Here is a 23,158-nt window from a genome sequence, read left to right as displayed (position 1 = left end):
TCTTTACCTTTGTACCACAGGTTATGTACCAGCCATACAAAATTTAAGAGGTTTCTATACACCCACATATATCTCTCTTCCCACCAAACACACTCACCTCTATCCATCCTCCAGTCAGGCAACCAAGGGTATATTCTGGCCAACCAAAAGTATTCAAAGAGGGCACAGAGCAAGGCTGCGGGGGCACACCTAGGAAAAGGCCCAAGGGCCAAACAGAGAGGCCAAAAGGGCCGCTTTGGGCCCCCACGTATGAGAGTTTAGCGTTTAGAGGCTTCAGGGGCTTGTGCAATAATGTCACAGGCCAATGGTTTGGCACTTAACTAGTTTTTGTTGCTGACAAACCTGCCAGGGTGCTGAAAAGAAAACCCCAATATGGCTGGCCCTACCTGGTATGTTAAAGGTCCTGTTGAGAGTCTGGGCTGTGGTATAAGGTGTCTCCAAAACAATTCCAGGGGAGTGGGGGGGAGTGGTCATGCCACAAGCAACGGCAGGGCTCCAGAAGGTCACCTGGAAAAAGAGTGGCAGGGTTTTTCCCAGTGTACCCAATAGAAAGGAGGGAAAATCAGACCTCCTGCATCCACTTTCAGTGCCATCACCACTTTAAACTTCCATCTCTGTTCCAGTCTTCACCAACCTGGTGTACCCTCCAGATGCTTTGGGCTCCCAACTCCCATTGACAAGGCTGGGGGGCTGACGGGAGCATGTCATCAACTAGGGCAGCAAGGCAAGAGCATTTTAACCCGGCACTGGCTGCCTGTGTGGTTTTGGGCCCAATTTAAGGCATTGGTATCAATTTTTTTGTTAGTCAGTCAGTCTTGGTATCAAATTAAATAAAGCCCTGCATGGCTATAGACTCAAGTCTCTGCAGAAGCACCTTCCACAAGGCCAGCCAACTCAATCATTAACTTTGACTGGTGTGTGTGCCTGCTGATTGACGCTGCTAGGATTTGTGATTCAAGGTTGCATAACACAGCCTTCTCTGTGGTGGCACCCAAGCTTTGGAACTCCCAATAGAGGAAGCTGCCATACACTGAAGTCAGACCATGCAGTCAATCTAGCTCAGTACTATGAAGACTGACTGACAGTGACTCTCTCAGGGGAATCAGACACGTCTTTCTCAGCCCTATCTGGAGATGCTGGGGATTGAACCTGGGACCATCTGCAAGGCAAAGCCGGTGTTCCAACACTGAGCTGGGGCCCTTCCTCATAGCTCCCTTCTAGAGCAGTGTTTGTCCTCCTCACTTTTTACACTGAGACACAGTTTGAGGATGCTCTTGTTTTCCCAGGGCTTTACAGATTTGAGATTTTAATTGGCTTAATGCTCTACCACTGCAAGTGATCAGTATTTATGGCTTATGCATTCTTTCATTTGATGTATTTTGTTCTGTTATCTTTTATTATACATTTTCCTGAGATCTTTCTGGAGAACAATTCATAACTGTAACCAGTAAAAGAAAAATGTAACAGTCACAACACAAGCAGGGTTACCTGCTCAGTTGCCAGAAATGAGGACTGAAACTTCGAGATCTGAGGTAGCTGCCCTGACATTCGCGACAGTCGAGAAGTTGGTGTTCCTGTATTTTTTATTTAAAAAGATGGAGAAATAAAGGGTAAAAGGGAATTATTTATCCCAAAGTTAATAAAGCTGTATAAAAATTATTTCCTATCCAGCAGGATTCCCCCTCCCAAAATTTGTAGAGTGTGTTTGTGTGTGTGTGTGTCTATATGTGTGTGTGTGTGTCTAAACACACACACACACACACACACACACAAAAAAAAAAAAAAAAACTTGGAATGCTATAAAAATGAGGCATTAGGAACATAGGAAGATGCTGCATCATCATCATCATCATCATCATCTATTTATACCCCACCCATCTGACTGGGTTTCCCCAGCCACTCTTGGTGGCTTCCAAAAAAATATTAAAATACAATATTTTATTAAACATTAAAAGCTTCCCTAAACAGGGCTGCCTTCAGATGTCTTCTAAAAGTCTGGTAGTTGTTGTTCTCTTTGACATCAGGTGGGAGGGCGTTCCGCAGGGCGGGTGCCACTACCGAGAAGGCCCTCTGCCTGGTTCCCTGTAACTTGGCTTCTTGCAGTGAGGGAACCGTCAGAAGGCCCTCAGTGCTGGACCTCAGTGTCCAGGCAGAACAATGGGGGTGGAGACACTCCTTCAAGTATACTGGACCAAGGCCGTTTAGGGCTTTAAAGGTCAGCACCAACACTTTGAATTGTGCTCGGAAACGTACTGGGAGCCAGTATAGGTCTTTCAAGACTGAGGTTATATGGACTCGGCAGCCGCTCCCAGTCACCAGTCTAGCTGATGCATTCTGGATTAGTTGTCGTTTCCGGGTCACCTCCAAAGGAAGCCCCACATAGAGCGCATTGCAGTAGTCCAAGCGAGTAATAACTAGAGCATGCACCACTCTGGCCATACAGTCTGCGGGCGGGAAGGGTCTCAGCCTGCGTACCAGATGGAGCTGATAAATAGCTGCCCTGGACACAGAATCGACCTGCGCCTCCATGGACAATTGTGAATCGAGAATAACTCCCAGGCTGCGCACCTAGTCCTTCAGGGGCAGAGTTACCCCATCCAGGACCAGGGAGTCCTCCACACCTGCCCGCCTCCTGTCCCCCCAAAACAGTACTTCTGTCTTGTCAGGATTCAACCTCAATCTGTTAGCCGCCATCCATCCTCCAACCGCCTCCAAACACTCAGAAAGGACCTTCACCGCCTTCATTGGTTCTGATTTAAAAGAGAGGTAGAGCTGGGTATCATCCGCATACTGATGAAAACCCAGCCCAAACCCCCTGATGATCTCTCCCAGCGGCTTCATGTAGATGTTGAAAAGCATGGGGGAGAGGACAGAACCCCGGGGCACCCCACAAGTGAGAACCCAGGGGTCTGAACACTCATCCCCCACCACCACTTTCTGAACACAGCCTAGGAGGAAGGAGCGGAACCACTGTATAACAGTGCCCCCAGCTCCCAAGCCCTCTAGATGGTCCAGAAGGATGTTATGGTCGATGATGTCAAAAGCCGCTGCAAGATCCAGAAGAACTAGGAAACAGCTCTCACCTTTGTCCCTAGCCCGCCAGAGATCATCGACCAGTGCGACCAAGGCAGTTTCAGTCCCATGATGAGGCCTGAATCCCGACTGGAAGAGATCCAAATGGTCCGCTTCTTCCAGGAGTGCCTGGAGTTGTTCAGCAACCACTTGCTCAACCACCTTGCCCAAGAATGGAAGATTTGAGACTGGGCAATAGTTGGCCATATTGGCCGCTTCTAAAGATGTGTTTTTAAGAAGTGGTTTGATAACCACCTGTTTTAGCAGGTCTGGGAAGGCTCCCTCACAGAGAGAAGAATTCACCACCCCGCAAAGCCCATCGCCCAGCCCTTCCCGGCTAGCTTTTATAAGCCAGGATGGGCAAGGATCAAGGAGAAAGGTGGTTGGTTTCACACATCCAAGCAGCCTGTCCACATCCTCAGAGGTAACAGATTGGAACTGATCCCATGCAACATGACTAGACAGGACTCTAGTACTCTCCCACCCCGGCCCTGCTCCCACGGTGGAGTCTACCTCTTCCCAAATCTGAGTGACTTTAGCTGCAAAAACACCGTACAAAATCATTGCAGGAGATCATGGGGCCCGTACTGGGCCCCGATGTAGCAGGTGGTTTCGCTAAATTGTGAACCACCTGAAAGAGTCTCCTGCTGCTGTTTTCCGCAGATGCAATAGAGGCAGTGAAGAAAGTCTTCTTCGCCGTCGCTATCGCCACTTGGTAGGCTCGACATTGAGCTCTAACCCATGTCCGATCAGCTTCAGAATGAGTTATCCGCCACCAGCGCCCTCAGATCCGTGGAAAACCACAGAGCTGTCCAGGCTCCATGCAATCGGAGAGGGTGCTTCGGAGCCAAACAGTCAAAAGCCCTGGTTATCTCCACATTCCAGCGGGCCACCAGGAAATCAGCTGAAAGGCCATCAACATGGGATAAAAAACCCCCTGAACTGCATACACAGTTCATTGTTTTATCTAGCTCAGTATTGTCTACACAGACTACCAGGAGCACTCAAAGACTTCGGAAAATGGACATTGCCAGCCCTACCTGGAGATGTCAGGGATTGAACCTGGGACGTTCTGCATGCAAAGCAGATGTTCTATTAACGAGCAACAGCCCTTTCCAGGAATATAGGAAGCTGTGTTATACCAAGTCAGATTCTTGGTCAATCTCATTTCGTACTATATACTCTGATTGGCAGTAGCCTTTTTCATTGGATGGAGAACATGGGGGTGGGCTTTCTTGAACCAGCTGGAAATGGAAATTTACAGCACAGCATGAAGTTCTGAAAGGGGCTCAGCAAAAGAGAGCTGACCCCTGCTTTAAAGCAGTATAAGCAACTCAAGTGGGGCACAGGGAAGACAGTGGCAGGTCAGAACACGAGACATATATATACAGATTCCAGAGCAGTCTTGAGCAAGCTATGGTTGCCCACTGCAACCATGGGTTGCAAAAACCAGGATTCAACCAAAGGCATGGCGTCTGCTTCCATCCCTCCACTTGCTGCCTCATACATGAGTTCACTTACCATGTACACCAATACTAGCCAGGTTCCAGTTTAGATAAGGTTAGCAAAACCAGTTTATGACAGGATCTGGTTAGCATCAGGGCATTTGTCACAGGAAACCATGGTTAAGGCAAAAAAAAAGAAGCCCCAGAGAATGGCATTCTGAGGAGAGAACTAGTAAACTTGGTTTGCTAGAATGAGCAATACATCTGCTCCTAGCAGGTGCTTCAAGGATGGCGCCTGCTGTTTATAGACATTCTGAAGAGCTGGGGGACCTTACCAAAGTTTCTCTGCAAAGCAACAGAAGAATTGGAAACAAAATCAGAGGAGTGATGCTGAACGTAAGAGCTCATCTGCTGGGAAGGTGAATAGTAGTCATCTTCACAGGAAGCTTCGGCTGGGTCCAGGGAGATACGGGCACATTCTATCAAAACATCATGGGTTTCTAGCCTCTTCCACCTGTTTTAGGTCCAAGCACCACCAGTCAATTTCCACCCCGTCACAGAATTTATGATACAATCTCTATTTACAGGAAATATTTATCAAAAACATTTAAAAGATTTTTGAAAGCCAACCCTAGGGTGACATGAGTGTCACTACAGTCTAACCTAGGGATGGTTTTAGAAAGGGTTCATTGCAGAATGCCATGAACATAGTATTTTTATTTCAGAAGGGACGAGCTAAATGTTCAATCACAGCCTCTCTTTCAAAAGGGATGGGAATGTACATACCTCCGAGGGTCCAGTTCGTGATCCTTGGATCCAGTCACTAGCTCCGGGTGGATGCGCACATGTGCCATCATTGGCTGGAAGAAACAGAGAGAGAAAATGGGTATTTTATCTTGGTATATCATAAAAAGAGCTCTGTTGGATCAGACCCACCAAAGGCCCATCTAGACTAGCACCTGTTCTCATACTGGTCAGCCAGATGCCCATGATGGGAAGTGTACAAGCATGACCCAAACCCAACACATCTCTCCCCAGTGGTGATTCCCAGCAGCTTGTATTCAGAAGCATACTTCCCTCTTACTGTGGAGGCCGAAGGTATCCACCAGGGTCAGTAGCCAGTTACAGTCTGATTGTCTTTGAATATGCCTAAAACGCTTGTCAAGCCATCTAAGTTAGCCATCACTGCCTGCTGTGTTGTGTTGAATACTTTCTTTTTTCTATCACCAGAGGTCTAGATGACCATCTGACTGTTACAACACAATTCTGTTATTTCCGGGTAGCTGTAAACAAACGTGATGAACATAGGACTTGGGGGGCATGCAGGCGGCGCTGTGGCTTGCCAATCTTAAGGTTGGCAGTTCGAGTCCACACAATGGGGTGAACTCCCAGTGTTCTGTCTCAGCCCCTGCCAACCTTGCAGTTTGAAAGTGTACCAGTGCAAGTCCATAAATAGGTACGCTGCAGCGGGAAGGTAAATGCCATTTCCATGCGCTTTGGCTTCTGTCGTGGTGTCCTGTTGCACCAGAAGCAGTTTAGTCATACTGGGCATGACTCAGAAAGCTGTCTGCAGACAAGCGCCGGCTCCCTCGGCTTGAAAGTGGAGATGAGCACTGCACCCCACAGACAAATTCAACTGGACTTAGCCGCCCTGGGGTCCCTTTGTCTTTAAGAACATTAATCAATCTAGCTCAGCGCTGTCCACCATGGCTGGCAGCAGATCTCTAGGGTTTCAGGCAGGGATTCTCTCCCACCTCCATCTGGAAATGTCAATGGGGATCAAACCCAAGACCTGTATGCAAATATATGGCCGTTCCCTATACACACCTGATTGCAGGTATTAATTTTCAGTTCCAATTGATTGCTGGACTTCCAATTTCTCTTTAGAAGCCCACTTCCTCAGATGCAGGTTCAACTAGTTATTCATTTCGGTACAGTGAATGGCCATTACAAGCATAAATAAATACCAGCAATCATGCAATTCCAAAAAAGAAAAAAACTTGGGTCAGGTCTTTCTGACTTTCTGACACAAACAAGACGTGCTTTAAAGAAAAAGATTTACCTTGACTATCTCTTCAAAGGTCTCCAAGTTTTCTTTCATACTGTAGTGGGAGCGCAGAAAGGAGACAAAATTGCAAGGGTACATTCCGTAAAGGCGGTGAAAGAGAGCATACACACTGGCATGGAGGTGGACCAGGTAGATCTCAGCCGTGTGTCCTAGGGAAGGAAAGATGTAAAACAGATTATAATAAGTCCTATTATTGAGGTCTCTGGACATGAGCCCTCCCCCTAAAAATACTGCTGTGCTGTAAATATTATCATAGTAAGTGCCACAATTCCATAGGTGCACAAAGGTAGCGAGGAGAGTAATTTTGAACAGAACTGGCTGTGAATTCAGCACCTTAGGAAAATATGGCTTCATTTTTAGAAAACTGTGTGCAAGTCTGATTCAAACTCCATGGCTCACTCCGGGACAATCTGTTAAAATGGAGATTAGATGACAATCTTTACAACAATTTAAAATGCAAACATTAAAAATAACCTACAATCACAAAAATGTGGTGTGTCCTGAAAATTTACATCTCGGGTGTCAGGTCAGAATGCAAGTGTGTCTTCCTTTTTTATTTTTATTTTTAATAATATTTATTAACAGTTTAAAGACTATAAAAGAAAAGCAAATGCTTTCAGTTTGTACTGTTTAGCTCCCACTTGTATACCTTTAACCAATTGGTCCTTTCTCATCATATTTAGCAGAACCTCCAGGACCAATATAAAAAGCAATGGGGAGATTGGGCAGCCTTGTCGTGTTCCTTTCTCAATCTTAAACTCTTCTGTCACTACATTGTTCACAATTAATTTTGCCTTTTGTTCTGAATAAATTGCACCTATACTATTTTCAAAGCCTTGACCTACCCCCATCCCCTGTAAATTCTTCTTCATAAAACTCCAAGAAATATTATCAAAGGCTTTCTCCGCGTCCACAAATATCAGAACTGCTTTAGTATTAATATTCACTTGTAGTTTTTCTAGAATATTAATTATGTTCCTTGTATTGTCAGACAAATGTCTGCCCGGGAGAAAGCCCCAGAATGCAAGTGTGTCTTCAATGTAGCCGACTTAAAATCCAGACGATGAAAGATCAAAATGAAGCCCCAGTAATCTGGCTGCTGCATTTTGCACTGATAGAAGTTTCCAGTCAATTTCAAAGGCTGCTTCTTGTAAAGCACAATGTCAGGCTGAGACACAATGACTGTGACACAATGTTACTCAATGAGCTTTCAAGGCAAGAGTCAGGATTTAAACCCTGGTCTCCCAGGTCCAACACTCTGAAAACACAATGCCATAATTTCAGGGGGTTGTGTATCCATGGCCAGAATTGTAGTCTGAATTTAGGACCTTCAGCAAGGCTGGGAGAATTAGTGAACTGCCTTATTCTGAGCCAGGCCTTTGCTTTATTTAGCTCAGTATGGGCTACATTGAAAGCTATTCGGTTTGGGTTACTTTGATGTGGATGGACTAAAACTCCTGCCATCCTTGACCATCATGCTAAGCTGGCTGTGAATTTTGAGAGTTGTAGTTCACTCACATCTGGGGACCCAAGGTTCAACAACACTGGTCTATGCTGACTGGCAGAGGCTCTTCTGCATGCAAAGCAGATGCCCTACCACTGAGCTACAGACATTCCCAAGGATAAGCTTGTTCACAGCAGACCTTTTCTAGCATCTCACCTGGATTCTTCAAGTTCCAGGAAGCAAGGCGACCAAAGATGCCAAAGTAGTCATGCAGGTACTGCTTCCCAGAGTGGGGAATCATTGGCAGCATCGTTATTAACACTAGCACACCTGTGATGAGGACCACTACATCCGCGTCACTCTGCAAAGGATGGGGGGGAGGAGAGAGTTATCCAGAGGTTTAAGATTTCCTGACAGATGCATCACAAGTATTAGGAAAGCCCTCTGCTCCATTGCCTTCGTTTCTGTGGGTTCAGTTAGGATATCAATAGCTCTTTCAACGCTCCTTAGCAGAGAATGCATTTGTACAATCCTTAAAGGTAAAGGTAAAGGTACCCCTGCCCGTACGGGCCAGTCTTGACAGACTCTGGGGTTGTGCGCCCATCTCACTTAAGAGGCCAGGGGCCAGTGCTGTCCGGAGACACTTCCGGGTCATGTGGCCAGCGTGACATCGCTGCTCTGGCGAGCCAGAGCCGCACACGGAAACGCCGTTTACCTTCCCGCTAGTAAGCGGTCCCTATTTATCTACTTGCACCCGGAGGTGCTTTCGAACTGCTAGGTTGGCAGGCGCTGGGACTGAGCAGCGGGAGCGCACCCCGCCACAGGGATTCGAACCGCCGACCTTTTGATCGGCAAGTCCTAGGCGCTGAGGCTTTAACCCACAGCGCCACCTGCGTCCCTGTACAATCCTTACAACGTGGTAAATGGTTTCCCGAAACGCAGTACTTCGCCGCCACTAGTGTCACATGCTTTTATGCTCCTACAGATGAAGGAAACCCAACATTTTACATATAAAGCAGCATGTCAGGTAGAAGGGTTTAGGTCCCTCTGCACAACACCTAGTTTTCTACTTGTAGGAGACTTTGAATGATTCCACCACATTTAAAGCAATCTTTATTTCTCACAAACTCCCTTTTTTAAAAAGAAGAAGAGTTTGGATTTGATATCCCGCCTTTCACTCCCCTTCAGGAGTCTCAAAGCGGCTAACAATCTCCTTTCCCTTCCTCCCCCACAACAAACACTCTGTGAGGTGAGTGGGGCTGAGAGACTTCAGAGAAGTGTGACTGGCCCAAGGTCACCCAGCAGCTGCATGTGGAGGAGCGGAGACACGAACCCGGTTCACCAGATTACGTGACTACCGCTCTTAACCACTACACCACACTGGCACCACACAGGGTTATTTAATTTCCCTACTCTCCTTTTTTACATAAACAGGGTTCAATAAAAGTAACAGAATATGAGTTAAGTGCCAAATTTAAAATGTGAAACAATGTTTGAGAGGCTTGGCCGATGTGGGGTGGGGGGGGAGAGAGCCAACAGCGAAGACCCTATTTGGGACAATAGTTGTAAAAACACACTGAGTTGGATCAAATATTAGTCCTACTCAGAGCAGACCCATTAAAAACAGTAACAGGTTACTAGCTTGGGTCTGTTAATTTCAACTTTTCTACTCTGAGTAGGACACAGCCCAATGGAAAAAAAACACAACCTCAAACCCAGCTGTGAAGAAAGAGGTGTTATTTATTTTCACCATGTTTTGAGATTCTCTCTCTTATAATGGAGACTTTACCACTCTGATTTTACTGATCCATTTCAGAATTAAAGCCTACATCCCTTGAAAAGAGAAAATTCTGATATGAATGAGGGGAACTGATCCAACTTGCATGAACAGGAACAGGCTTTGACTCATTATCTGTCCTTGCAGGAGAATGATCGAAGAGAAATCAGTAAGTGATAAAGGTGTTATGTGAATGTGCCCTACCTGATGAATAGTTCTAGGTTGGGCGCCATTCACAAAGGTTTGCATTGCAGCCACAGTGTGCAGTGACCACTGTCCAAAAGGGTTTTGTTTCTGTATCTCAGGCTGGCACCCTCCAAATGTTGTTTGACTACAACTCCCATCAGCCCCAGCTAGCACAGCCAATAGTCAGGGATGATGCAAGCTTTAGCACTGAACATCTGGAGGAAACCAAGTTGTGAGAGGTCACTGTGAGTCATCACATTCCACAGAAACATATAATAAACATGAATTGCAACTACACAGCATCCGTACCTTAAGACACTTAAGCAACGTAACCAGGACAGACGCCTGAGAAAGCTTGTGTTTCCAAGATGGCTGACATCTTATCACATGCCCAAGGAGTGAGAGAGCGGAGAGACGGGTACTTGACCTGTTCATACATTCATTGATTTTGTCCAGAAGGTGCTAAGAGAAATAAAAAAGAGAGAACTTGTGGTAAAAGCAAATGGAGAATTTACCTGGAGGGAAGCCGAAATATATAACTGAACCTGCTCTCACTCTCTTTCACAGGCCTCTCAAAGCACTCCTAAATAACAACATGGGCCTTGGTTCACCTGTTAGATCACCTTACCCCATGAATATGCTCAATTGACCACTTCCATCTGCAAAACTGGCTATCACATAACATTCTGAAAGCAGAATATGTGTTTTTACCTGTTTTTAGCTTATCACTGATTTCAATTATTATTTGAATGTTTTACTGTTAATTTGCTTTATTCTTTTTTAAAGCTACTTTTTTACCACCATACTGTATATAAACTGAATAAAATAAATATTTAATTGTTTACATTCCACCTTTAACTATAAAATAAACTCAAAGTGGCTTGCGATATAAAAATCTCTCCTTCCAAGAACCAATGCAACTAATGAATGCCAACAGGATTATAGTAAAAAGGAGGGCACTGAAAAGCATGAGGAGATTAGCATGTTCAGAAGGAACCCCAAAGTTTGCAGAACAATCACTCAATCTTTGGGGGAGACATTAAGAAGGTTAAAAAAGGGCAACAACTCCAAAACAGTCCAATATTGACTCAATGGCCGCTGAATGCTGGGAATATCGGTTTAGGGACATGGTTGGCTGGCATTCAGAAACATTCTGATAATAATACAAACAAGTGCAAATGTAAAACATATACACCCCACAGCAGTTTCATTTAACTAGTGGTTGTGGTTCAAGAACAGTACCACAATTAAAGACCCACAACTGGCTCAATTTACAAGGTTGCTTCATTCATACATGATCAAGACTGGACCATGGAAGAAGCTGCTCAGAGGCACCTACAGTCACATGGGAAGTGATTGGCAGTGATGGACACCAGCTTCAACGGCTTTTTAAAAATGCTTTGATGTATCTCCCCCTCCCCCCCCCCCACAATCAAGCAGTTTTAAATAAATAAAAAGTTGATCAGACAAAATCATGGAGGATAAAGCTATCAGTGGCTACTAGCCATGGTAGCTATGTTCCACCTCTGCTGTCACAGGCTGCATCTCCTAAATACCAGTTGCTGAGAATCACAAGTGAGAAAATAGCTGCTGCACGCAGGTTCCACTTGCAGGCTTTCCATAATGGGCATCTGATTGGCCACAGTGAGAACAGGATACTGGACTAGATGGGCCACTGGCTTCATTCGGCCGCTCATCTTTTGGTCTAAGTGGGCCCCAGTCTTGTTGCTTTTTAAAGCAGCTCAGCAATTTTTCAGCTCAATTTACACATGCCAGACTTTTCAAACATCCATTCTTCCATTTAGTGTTTTCTCAATTTCTGGAGAAACATTTCTTATGACAACATACGTGTGCATTACCTTGTCGTGCGGCTCTTGAAGAGTGCACAGGGCGTGCAAGACTTGCTCTGAACTTGTTTCCAAGTAGGAATCCACCAGGGTATTTACATGCACTGGCCCGCGGTCTGATGTAGTTATTGGCCACCAAAAGAAAACACAATTACGGATCAGTGCATTCACATACACAAAAAAGATATATTGGTTAGAAATGATTTGAAGAAACTTATATAGGAGGTTACAGACTAAATCCACTGAGTACTATGCAATTTAACATGTATCCTGTGGGGATTATAGGATTTATTTTATTTTTAATATTTTATTGAAAGTTTTCAGTAAGGAAGTAAAGTGAAAGAAAAGAAGGGGGGCTGAAACTGAAATACAATACAATATATGGGTGTATAAATAATAAAATTATTTCACCAAATGTAAAATTATTAACAAATTATATTTTTCATAAATAGATTCAAAATATCAATTTATTTATCCATACACAATCTGTCTAAAAGCAATCCATTTGTATGCTGCAAGCATTGTCATGACTTCTATCCATTGACTGAGGGGGGCCATGGTATTATCTTTCCAGTGAATAAGTATCAGTCTTTCGGCAGAAGGGCACAGAAAGTCTATCTACACCAGGGGTTTTCAACCTGCTCCCTACTGCCCACTAGTGGGTGTTTCAGGATTCTAGGTGGGCAGTAGGGGTGAGCACAAGCTGAACCCTCCTTCCATCGAGCACTGATGGGTGGTAAGGAAATTTTACCATCAAGAAAGATGCATTAGTGGGCGGTAGGTATAAAAAGGTTGACTACCCCTTATCTACATTGATCCATACCCCATATAGTTGCTATATGATTTAAAATATTATCACCTAACAAGTTTACATTTTTCAGTGGGGATTGTAAGATTTAATTGAAGACTGAGGGGCCAGCAACGTGAGACACCTCTGCTAAAACATCTGTTGGCTACCTCTATGATTCTGAGCCAGGCTCAAGGCTCTTGTGATGCTATACAAAGCCCTTAAAAACTTGGGTCCATGATATCTTAACTTCCCTGGGCATTTCTATCCCAGTCTTCACTGAGATTATATGGAGAACTGTTAGTGCCCACCCCACGCCCCCCATCAGAGAGGTGCCATTAGCCTCAACTACAAGTATGGCTTTTGGTGCAGCCAATCCCATGCTGTGGAACACTCTTCCAGCAGAGATGCAGCATGCACCCTCGCTTTTGACTCTCCAGGTGTCTCTTGCAGACTTCATGCCAGCAGGCCTATGCAATTTAAATCTCAAGAAGCCAGTTGTTTCAATGATTGTTCTGTACTGATTGCAATGGCTTACATTTTTATACTGCTGTATGCTGCCCTGATATTTTCTAAGAGGGTGGTATATTATTACTACTACAACAATTTAAAATAGCAGTATTCAGTGGCCACCTTAGGTTGAGCAGCAGTTGTGGGCCAGCTGCTTCAGAATAAAATGTGAGGAACTTCAGAAATTCTGTGGACATCACTGGAGACGTGACTGATACTTACCTGAGTTTAGGATTTCTCTAAGCTCAGTCTTTACACCTTCCAGGACAGGCAGATGTGGGGAATCCAGTACGGCCAGAAGATGGCTGATATTTCCATGCTGAGCCATTCTTCTTCACACAAAGTGCTTCTGTGCATGCCACACTGGCTGTGTTGACTCTCACTGCTTCTGTCTTCCTGAGGCAAGAGAAATAAATAAAACCCCTGCTTTTGAAATGGGTTCTTTTTTTGTCTTCAGCTCAATACTGACTTCTTTACACCTCAACCCCCAATGCTTTCAATGTATATGCATGCTCAGAAAACGAAAACTACTACTATCTGAAATAAACTTACAGTATTCTGGTGTACACCAGCAGCAAATTTTGTTATTATTATTAACTGTCCTTCAAGACTTTAAATGAGTTAAATATATGCCTAAATCCCTCTCAGCAAAATCAATGGGGTTCAAAAAATACTCGTTTTATTTTATTTATACAGGGGTTGTTCCCAGTATAACTGGAGTACACTGTTCTCACCAATTAACAGTTAGCTTCCAGCAGATTATATAGTCAGCTCGAGGGTGATTATCCCGATTTTACAAAGGGCATTATTATTATTTTGCAGAAGGCAAACTGAGTTTGATACATTACAGACTGGCTAAAACAATACAGTGGTACCTCAGGTTACATAAACTTCAGGTTACATACGCTTCAGGTTACAGACTTCGCTAACCCAGAAATAGTACTTCAGGTTAAGAACTTTGCTTCTGGATGAGAACAGAAATTGTGCTCCGGCAGCCCGGCGGCAGCAGGAGGCCCCATTAGCTAAATTGGTGCTTCAGATTAAGAACAGTTTCAGGTTAAGAACGGACGTCCGGAACCAATTAAGTACTTAACCCTAGATACCACTGTACAGGAATCTGTATGTGAGGCCTGATATTTGAACCCAGGCCTGTCTTGAGATTCAAAAAGTAAAACTGTCCCACTACCACTAACAAAGCATTTTAAACAGACTTTCTGGACATTTTTTATTTTTGCCTTTCAAAATGTGATTGAAATCCTCGCAGCCTACAGGATTCTATTTTCGTGAACACACCGATTTCTAGCAAACAGCAAAAGGGGGGCATGTTTTTAGCTTTTCTTTTAATGCTAAGAACTGGGCTGTATGCCTCAAGCCAAGTAAGTCATGCTGGCTGGTGCCAAGTCAACTGGACTCCTGCCACTGTTGTCTTCATCTCCAGTGTCATCACCTCCTTTTCACTGCTATTTTGATATTCTACTAGCAATAGTACACAACATCTTGCACAGAGCTTTAATTTCAGGACAGACCCAGCGTCAATAATTCTTTGACAAAAGAGCTGTTGCTGCAGAACCAAACCGCCATTTCCCAGAGTCTTGGAACCGTCAGGGAAAACAGAAAAGGAAGTTATGTGAGATTTGTTTAGATTGTGACAGCTGACAGGCAATGCTGCCATTTTGCAAGCAGAAGCCAAACCCAAGCACAAAAACTCAAAACCATCCTTAAGGCATTTGGCAACTGCCATCCAACATCAAATACAGCTTTTATATATATGGATTAGCAAAGGGCACTCAACACCAAAGAAGAACTAATGCTGACTCTCTTTCCACTGCTAGAAAATCTGACTTTTTTCATTAAGACCAGTGGATAGGAAAAATAAAGATAAAGGATGATGAGTAAATCTGTTGAGCACTCCTACATTCAACAATTTGCCCCAACTAAAACCACAAACTGTATTTTGAGACTTGAACAGATCAAATACTTCAGTTATCTAGGGCTCACATTCTATCATACAGGATCTTGGAAGCACCACTGACAAACCTCCCTTCAAAAGGCGGAGATCACAAAGCTAGCCATACTCAGATTTTTTTTCACAAAGGACGGCAAATATATTCCAGCAGCCTTAAGGGTTTTCAATGCAAAATCTGTTTCCCAACTCCTGTACGCTGCAAATGTCTGGCATAATGGGGACCTGCCTAAGCTAGATGACTTTCAGGCAAAATTTCTACGATCTCTGCTGCAGGTACCCAACTGTGTCCCCAACTCCATACTACTGTTAGAAGCTGGTGAATGCCCAATTTCAACTAAAGCATAGTGGGCTGCCCTAAAACATTGGCTCAGGATCTCAGTGTTTGATCTAGGGAAGGGTTTGTACCAACACCTGACCAATGAGGAGTCTGTCAGCAAATGGCAGAAAACCATGGCTAGAAAAGCCACCTCTATTGGTCTGTCACCCCCCACAACTTTATTACCTGGGTTATGCAGGCGCCCAAAAGACGTTAAATCAAAGATTATGGGATAATACACACAGTGACTTGCGATCTCGATCAAAAGCAATCCATAGTCCGCTGGCAGTAGGAGTACAATATGGGAATGTCTTTAAGTTAACACCTTACATTAAAAACCTGGCAGTACCAAATTATCGAAGCTTATTCACCAAAGCCAGACTAAACGTCTTTCCTTCTGCAGTGTTGGATGGCAGGTGGAGAGGAGCCCCCTACCAGGACAGACTTTGCTTGGGTGCTCAAGACATCGATTCTATAAAACATATTTTGCTGTGCAAAATATGAGCAAGCCAGGGCTGAACTGATATCACCCTTGCTGGTACCTTTCCAGGGAAAATCAGAGGCTCACTATGTCAGGTTCCTATTGGAAGACCGGACAAACGCTAGAACATTAGCAGTGGCAAAGTTTTTATCAGTGGTTGCAAGAACCAATGATCACTATCTTTAAGTCTGAACAAAATGCTTGTTTAACCTGGAGGTAGGCTGTCTGAATTGTGCATTGCTTTGTAACGATTTGTTGGGTCTCTGGACCGTAATAAAGATTGATTGATTGATTGATTGATTGATTGATTTTGAGACTTTCCAGAGGGCCACTGCTCCAGCCCTACAATAGTAAGTTGTACACAGGTGCCACATCCTTAAAGCACTAAGATACCACCTGCAACAATCATGGATTCTTCTGTAGAATCATGGGAGCTGTAGTTTGGCAAGGGTGCTGAGAGTTGCTAGGTGACACCTATATTGCTCACACAGCTAAAAATTCCAGAGTTCTTTAAAAATCAATCCTTCTTCCTAGTGAACTCTGGGAATTGTAGCTCTGTGAGGGGACTACCGTGTCTCTTAACCCTTAAAGTCTATGACAAACTAGAGTTCCCATGATTTCTGGGAGGAAGCCATGACCAGGGAACAATTGTAGGAATGAAGATTTCATTTCAAGCCATGTTTGGTGCTCAAAAGAGCCATACCTAACTGTAAGACTTAAATCTAAAGCTTCTTCTATCATGGCTCAAAAAAGTAATGTCTGCACACTTGCACACAAAAGTTCATACCAATAACAAACTCAGTTGGTCTCTAAGATGCTACTGGAAGGATTTATTTATTTATTTATTTATTTTTACTACAGCAGACCAAGACAGCTACCTACTTGTAACTAGAACTGTGGTATAGTGGTTAGAGTATTGGACTATGGCTTGGGATCAAATCCCCACTCAGTCACAGAGCTCACTGGGTGTGACCTTTGGCCAGTCACTATCAGCCTAACAGCCCAAGATTGTTGTGAGAATAAAATATAGAGGGAGGTGTAGAAATACATATGCCACCTTGAGCTCTTGGAAGTAAGGTGGGATAAAAATGCAATAAATAAGAAATAAATAACAAAAATTAAAATTTAAGCAACTGCAAAGGACAGCTGGCCGAATCTCTGCTGGAAGGGTGTTTACAGTGTGGACCCACCAACCACAAGTGCCTGACTTCTAGTTGAGGCCAGCTTTGCCTCTGTAACACGGGGGGTGGGCTACTAACAGCACTCCTGTGACTGAGCTGCAATATAAGGGCTATGGCGATCCTTAAGGTACTCTGATCCAGAAGCGTATTCTTTTTTAAAATGCAGACTTTTAGGGTGTCATCTCCCTTCACACACAGCCAAGTCAACCAGGACACAAAGTTTAGTCTGCACATTACAATAGTTATTATAAAGCCTCCTGTAAAAATCTGCTGAAGTGGATTCTTCTTTGGATTGCTATAGACAAGGACCTCAAAGATGACTTCCCCCCAAAAACCTAGTAAATAGACTGAAAGCTCAAGACAGTTTTCACATCCAAGCCAACCAGGAAATAACCTGCTGGACCAAAGTGACTCACAGAACCAACATAGCACCCTCCAGGCAGTGTGGAGTACAACTGCTATCAGCCCTGATTACTGGCCATACTGGCTACAGCTGGAGGAAGTTGCAGTCCACAATTTCTCCCTGCCTGTAGACAATCAATGCCTGTAAGGAATAACTTTCATAAACTCTGAAAAATTAATCTTATTTTAAGTGATGGAGAGTATTATTAGTAACAAGCTCATTAGACAGTATAGCCTGAGGTATTTCAAGTATGCCTGCCATTTTGACAAATTAGCTATAGTTAGTATTAGTCAGTAGAATTTTACAGAAGTCATCACCAGCCACACACACAGAAACGAATGTGAGAGAATTTTTAAGTGCATACAGCCACCTTGAATACTCTCTACTGACAGCTATGCCTGGGAAGAGTGGTTTTCCTCTCAATCTAAGCCAGAGATCCACAACAATAGGATAAGCAAGCCAGCTGACTGTGCCTGAAAAACAGAAAGCCTTGCAACAGAAATAATCCAGCTAAAAACAAAAGACTATTTTGTTCCTTTATTTGTGGGTCCCTCTGAATTAGAGCTAGTCAACAGGATGTTTTTCAAAGGAGAAGGGTGCATTTTCTTTCGCCCCAACAAATGTAAGAAAAACCCTGCTGGATGACAGTGGCCAAACAGATACCTATGAGAAGCCCACAAGTAGGATCCAAAGGGGGCTATATACACTAGCCAACTTTCCATTTTCAAAAACAGGTTAGTCAAGATTTGCCAAACACTGGTTAAAATGTATCTCAGATAAAGGGGCCCTTAGAAGGGACTTCCTGGTTCAAGGGGCAGGGAGAGGACGTTTCAAAAACAAGCTTAAACACAAGAGAACAGACTGGGGAATATTCACAAAGGCAATTCACCCATGTCTTTATCCTCCCCCCCCCCATTCCTCCCCTCTACCCACTACCACCTCTACTTAGCCCTGCCCACCTCACAGGAATACCACACAAATAACACTAAAAGCTATAAAACTGAAATAAGTATCGTTCCTTTACCCTTCCTTACATAACAACAGAGCCCATCTACCCTTGCTTCCCTCCCCCTTTTTGGACCTTATTCTCCATTTCTTCTCGGCCTAAAGGCTTGCTTCATAGCTTTAAAACAATAAACAATTGGTTGCATCAACTGCTAGTCCTACTCAGTAGAACCACTGATGCCTAAGATGCATGGGTAAGTTAGGTCAATTAATATCAATAGGTCTGCTTTCAATAGAACTAGCACTGGGTACATGAAGCACTGTGATCACAAAACAAGCACTATAACTATTATTTAGCAGCTGTCTTATGATTGTGCTTCTCTACACCGCCCCACCGTGCCCCTTCCTCATTCGGCCCCTACCCCAAATAATACTTAGAACTGATATTCCCCTCATCTTCTCGATTTTTCTCTCCACCCTGTTTTTAGGCAAACACTATTCCGCAGCAAGAGCTTCAATTCAAAGACGCATTACCTCTATTATTTCTTTGCCCGCAGGACCCTCCCCCACAATATATTTAGCTTTCCCTCCGCATTGCCACTTTCTTTCTTCCTCCCCCCCCCCCCCCCAATCAACACACCACTTTTCCCTGACCTACCTCTCAGGGGCGTTGTTACGGGTAACCTGAAAAGTTGCAATGACAAAAAGGCGTCCCTCAACCAAAAAGCTCCAATTTAAATGCACGGTGCCCCTTTATTGTTTCTTCGCCTCCCTTCTGCTCCGATGCACACACAGACAGCCCTGCCCCCATGCTCCATCCTCTTCCCTGCTTCCTTTCGCCTGATGGACCACTCCTTCCCCACGGCCCCTTATTCCTCTCATCGCTACCCCCGTTTCTTCTTCCTTCCCTCCTGCTTTCCCCACTGTCATCCATTCATTCTTACCGAACCCCAAACCTAGATATTCACCCTTCCGATTCTGCTCCGGCGGCTGCTCCTCCTTCGCCTACGCTCAGCTGTTTACCACTCAGGACTCCTAAAGCCCACAGGGCGCCGCCATCTTGCCCCGCCCAGATATCCCGCCGCCGCCTTTCTCCTCTTCGCCCCCTCCTTCAGAAAATAGTCCCCCTCCAACAACGCAAGCGACCCCCGCTCCCGCCCGGTGTCACATCCTTTTGCCGCCTCAACCAAGACCCCTTCTCTTAAGACATTGAGACCCGAGCACGTTGTGTGCCGTCTCGGGTGTCCTTTGCTCTAGGGCGGAGGCGGACGGTTATCAGAACAGGGTGGCAATGCGTAAAGCGACCAAGAGGTCTCGTGATTAAGAGGGAGGCCCGCGGCGAAAAAGGTTCCAGCACTAGGGGTGGGTCATGTGATGCGAAGTCGCTCTGTGGGGGAGCAAGGCGGGAGGAAACTTTTGCAAACGGACAAGCAAGGCTGATGGAGGGAGGTGCTACCGGGTTCGGCCCTGGGGGCCACGCCCACCCTGTTTACGTTAGCAACTGCGGCCTGGACAACTTGAACCCGCCTGCCGCGTAATTAGAAAATGGTCAGAACTAGGAATAGGCCCGCAGCTCACTGGAGGGGAAAGCTACAAAGGCAGATCCCTTGGACTTTCTATGCAATATCTGAGTTTCCATTCGTCTCATGAAAGCAGACACGGTTGCATTAAAACACTACATTTATTCCAAGAACATTCATCGCTATTACAGTGGTACCTCGGGTTACATACGCTTCAGGTTACAGACTCCGCTAACCCAGAAATAGTACCTCGGGTTAAGAACTTTGCTTCAGGATGAAAATGGAAATCGTGCTCCGGTGGCGCAGCGGCCCCATTAGCTAAAGTGGTGCTTCAGGTTAAGAACAGTTTCAGGTTAAGAATGGACCACCAGAACAAATTAAGTACTTAACCCGAAGTACCACTGTATATATCAGCATAAGAACCTAGGAAGAGCCAGGTGGATCAAGCCAATGCATAGCTGTCAACTTTCAGATTTGAAAATAAGGGATCAGCAGACTTACCTGTTCCAGGGACAGTCTATGGGATATCTAACAATCCGGAATAGCAGCGGGAAATGGCGGGAAACGGCGCTGGAATAAGGGAATTTCCTGCAAAAAAAGGGAAGGTTGACAGCTATGAGCCAATGGCCCAATATTGCAGGAAATATAAAAAATAACGAAACAGGTAATAGAAGTAACTCCAGAAAAAGCACAATTAAATATATTCCAGGACAATAACCCACATGTACATGACAAGGAACTCATAAGTCACTCTCAGCAGCTGGAGATACCATAGCTAGACACAGGAAAGACCTATTGAGAGCTGTCATAAGAGAAACCATGCTCAGAGAGGGTAGATAATAAATGAACCTCTCAGTGTTACGTATTTCTATGCTAACAAAAGAATTTATCTTTTTACTTGTATCTTTTACTTCTGTGTTGCTGTACAGTGGTACCTCTGGTTACGTACTTAATTCGTTCCGGAGGTCTGTTCTTAACCTGAAACTGTTCTTAACCTGAAGCACCACTTTAGCTAATGAGGCCTCCTGCTGCCGCCGTGCCACCAGAGCACGATTTCTGTTCTTATCCAGAAGCAAAGTTCTTAACCCGAGGTAATATTTCTGGGTTAGCGGAGTCTGTAACCTGAAGCGTATGTAACCTGAACATATGTAACCTGAAGCGTATGTAACCCAAGGTACCACTGTAATACCACTAAAGAATGTAGCTGAGCAATCCAACCATTGACTCTATCAAAGGTATCCCTTTTGTATCTTTCTAAAAAGTGTTTTTCTTATCAAATGTATCACCTCTTTGTATCTTTCAAAAAAGTGTTTTCTTACACTAGAAGATGTAACTAGAATAGAAAAATGTAACTGGAAAAATGTAGCCAAAAGATTTTACCGTGGTACCTCAGGTTACGAACTCTTCAACTTACGTTTTTTAGGGTTACGAACTATTGTAACCCGGAAGTAAGTTGTCCGTGCTCTCGGAGGCCTCGCCACTGCCTGGAGCCAAGCGCGGACATCCGCAGGGCCTAAGGAGCTCTCTGAGGCCTCCGCGAATGCGGGGAGCCAAGCCCCGACATCCGCAGGGCCTGCAGAGGCTCCCTGACTGGGCTCCAGCCGCGGGAGCTCTCTGAGGCCTCCATGAATGCCAGGAGCCAAGTCGATTGTGATTGTGAAAGAGGACCCTGAGCCCCTATCCAAACAATGACTATAGTCATTATATATAGTTATTACAGCTATCATCAGCGCAGGTAATAAAAAAAAAATCACATTTTCATTTTGTACTGTTTTATTAATTTCATTTTATGGATCAATGGCCTCGTTAATAAAAATCATGTAAAATTGCTGTTTTAGGGGTCGCTTTTCATTGTCTGGTTCCTTTTTGCGTTTTGGTTTGTGTGGCTTTTTTGGTTTTTTGACTGTGACTTGTTCTTCATTTTATGGGGCTGACTTGTGACTTTGCTTTTGTGACTGTGGCTTGTGACTTCATTTTTGTGACTTGTTTTTGTGACTGTGTGGAACCCACTTCAGCTACTAGTTGATTTTGTGACTTCAGGAATGGATAAAAGCCCCCCATCCAAACTGACTATCATCAGTGCATGTAAGGGGAAAAAAATGATATATTTTTTTCATCTAAAATACTGTCTTCTTTATTTTATAGTACAGTACATTGATTATTGTCTTCATTTTATGGATCAATGGTCTCGTTAGATAGTGAAATGTGTGTTGAATTGAATACAGGGTTTGTGCTCCTTTGGAGAAGGGCAGACGTGGCAAAGACTGTCGTAGTCCAGATCTTATAGCATGGTCATCTCAAGCAGGGCTTGTTCCCACTGCAGTACAGCACTGGAGTCAAAGGCCTCTTTCCTTGTCGACTTCAGCCAACCTGCCCAAGATGGATCTCTCTTTGTTCTCCCCTAATTCTGGCCAACACACCTTGCTCTAAAAACCTCTCTGTTCCAGTCAACTCAAACACACACACCACCATCATGACAACCTCTGTATGCCCAGGCCCAAGATTCCTCTTAGATGGGTCATCGACACCTTTTGTCATGCCAACGCCTCTATCTCAGATGAGGCTCTGGCTTGGAAGGAAGCTTAGCCTGTACTTTTTCCACTGACTTCCAATCTTGCCTTCAAAACGCCAAATAATCAAATCCTACCATTTACTAATTTATAGGGTTTAGGCAGGTCCCCCAAAATCTATAGCACTACCACCCTTTTAGAAAAAGAGACAGCTTTCCATAGGTGTGCAGAAGAAATAACATAAAAGTTACAGCATTTAGAGCAACACATCAAAGCAGGTAATAGTGCAGTGACATGTTTAAAAACACAAGAACAGTTAATATCCAGGTGACCTCCAGCTTCCCTGGAATCCTCCAGGCTTTCTCTTTCCTCTTGAGGTACACTCTGATAACCATTCCAGTGCAGCTTACCCAGTCACCCACACTTGGCAGCCAAGATTATGAGTTTCCAAAGCATGTTTAAGTCAGGATGCCAGCCTCAGAACCAGAGCTGTCTCAACCCAGAGGCCCTTCGTCATCACTATCAACATTTTCACCATTTCTTATCAGCACAGTTCCTATACATCATTAACAGTTTCCATTATCACAAGCATGCAAAAGCACATAGCTGAACAGAGTAATTTAGACAAAACACTTACTAGCTCCACCACCAACAACTGCATTCAAGAAAACAAAACACACCGCAGGCAAAGTCCCTTTGT

The 23,158-nt window shown here is 44.4% G+C and overlaps 2 protein-coding genes and 1 long non-coding RNA gene across 19 annotated transcripts in view; 2 read left to right on the top strand and 1 right to left on the bottom strand.

The window, feature by feature from the left end:
- The window catches only part of TSC1 (TSC complex subunit 1), a 32,861-nt gene extending 13,065 nt beyond the window's left edge, over positions 1-19,796 (bottom strand). For 4 of the 16 annotated variants that reach the window (XM_083721341.1, XM_083721354.1, XM_083721344.1 and 1 more), the window contains exons 1-10: positions 19,397-19,521; positions 13,359-13,532; positions 11,852-11,955; positions 10,302-10,454; positions 8,246-8,390; positions 6,580-6,734; positions 5,304-5,377; positions 4,853-5,031; positions 1,489-1,574; positions 387-507 (exon numbers count right to left, since the gene is read on the bottom strand). In XM_083721341.1, the coding sequence (XP_083577467.1) occupies positions 387-507; positions 1,489-1,574; positions 4,853-5,031; positions 5,304-5,377; positions 6,580-6,734; positions 8,246-8,390; positions 10,302-10,454; positions 11,852-11,955; positions 13,359-13,464 (1,123 nt within the window). In that variant the 5' untranslated portion in view covers positions 13,465-13,532; positions 19,397-19,521. Of the gene's footprint in view, positions 1-386; positions 508-1,488; positions 1,575-4,852; positions 5,032-5,303; positions 5,378-6,579; positions 6,735-8,245; positions 8,391-10,301; positions 10,455-11,851; positions 11,956-13,358; positions 13,533-19,086 lie in introns of all 16 variants that reach the window. The other 12 variants (XM_083721349.1, XM_083721356.1, XM_083721345.1 and 9 more) reach the window with 9 other exon arrangements.
- LOC310836362 overlaps positions 1-23,158 on the top strand; it is a 59,456-nt gene that overhangs the window by 7,842 nt on the left and 28,456 nt on the right. The window lies entirely within an intron of this gene.
- GFI1B (growth factor independent 1B transcriptional repressor) overlaps positions 21,555-23,158 on the top strand; it is a 30,060-nt gene continuing 28,456 nt past the window's right edge. For both annotated transcript variants that reach the window (XM_083721423.1, XM_083721421.1), the window contains exon 1: positions 21,555-21,658. The gene's annotated coding sequence lies outside the window, so the exon portion shown is untranslated. The remainder of the gene's footprint in view (positions 21,659-23,158) is intronic.

The sequence above is a fragment of the Podarcis gaigeae genome (assembly GCF_964106915.1).
Source record: "Podarcis gaigeae genome assembly, chromosome: Z".
Taxonomy (NCBI): Eukaryota; Metazoa; Chordata; class Lepidosauria; order Squamata; family Lacertidae; genus Podarcis; species Podarcis gaigeae.
The sequence above is the reverse complement of the archived record's forward strand: the minus strand, read 5'-3'. Positions and strand labels throughout refer to the sequence as shown.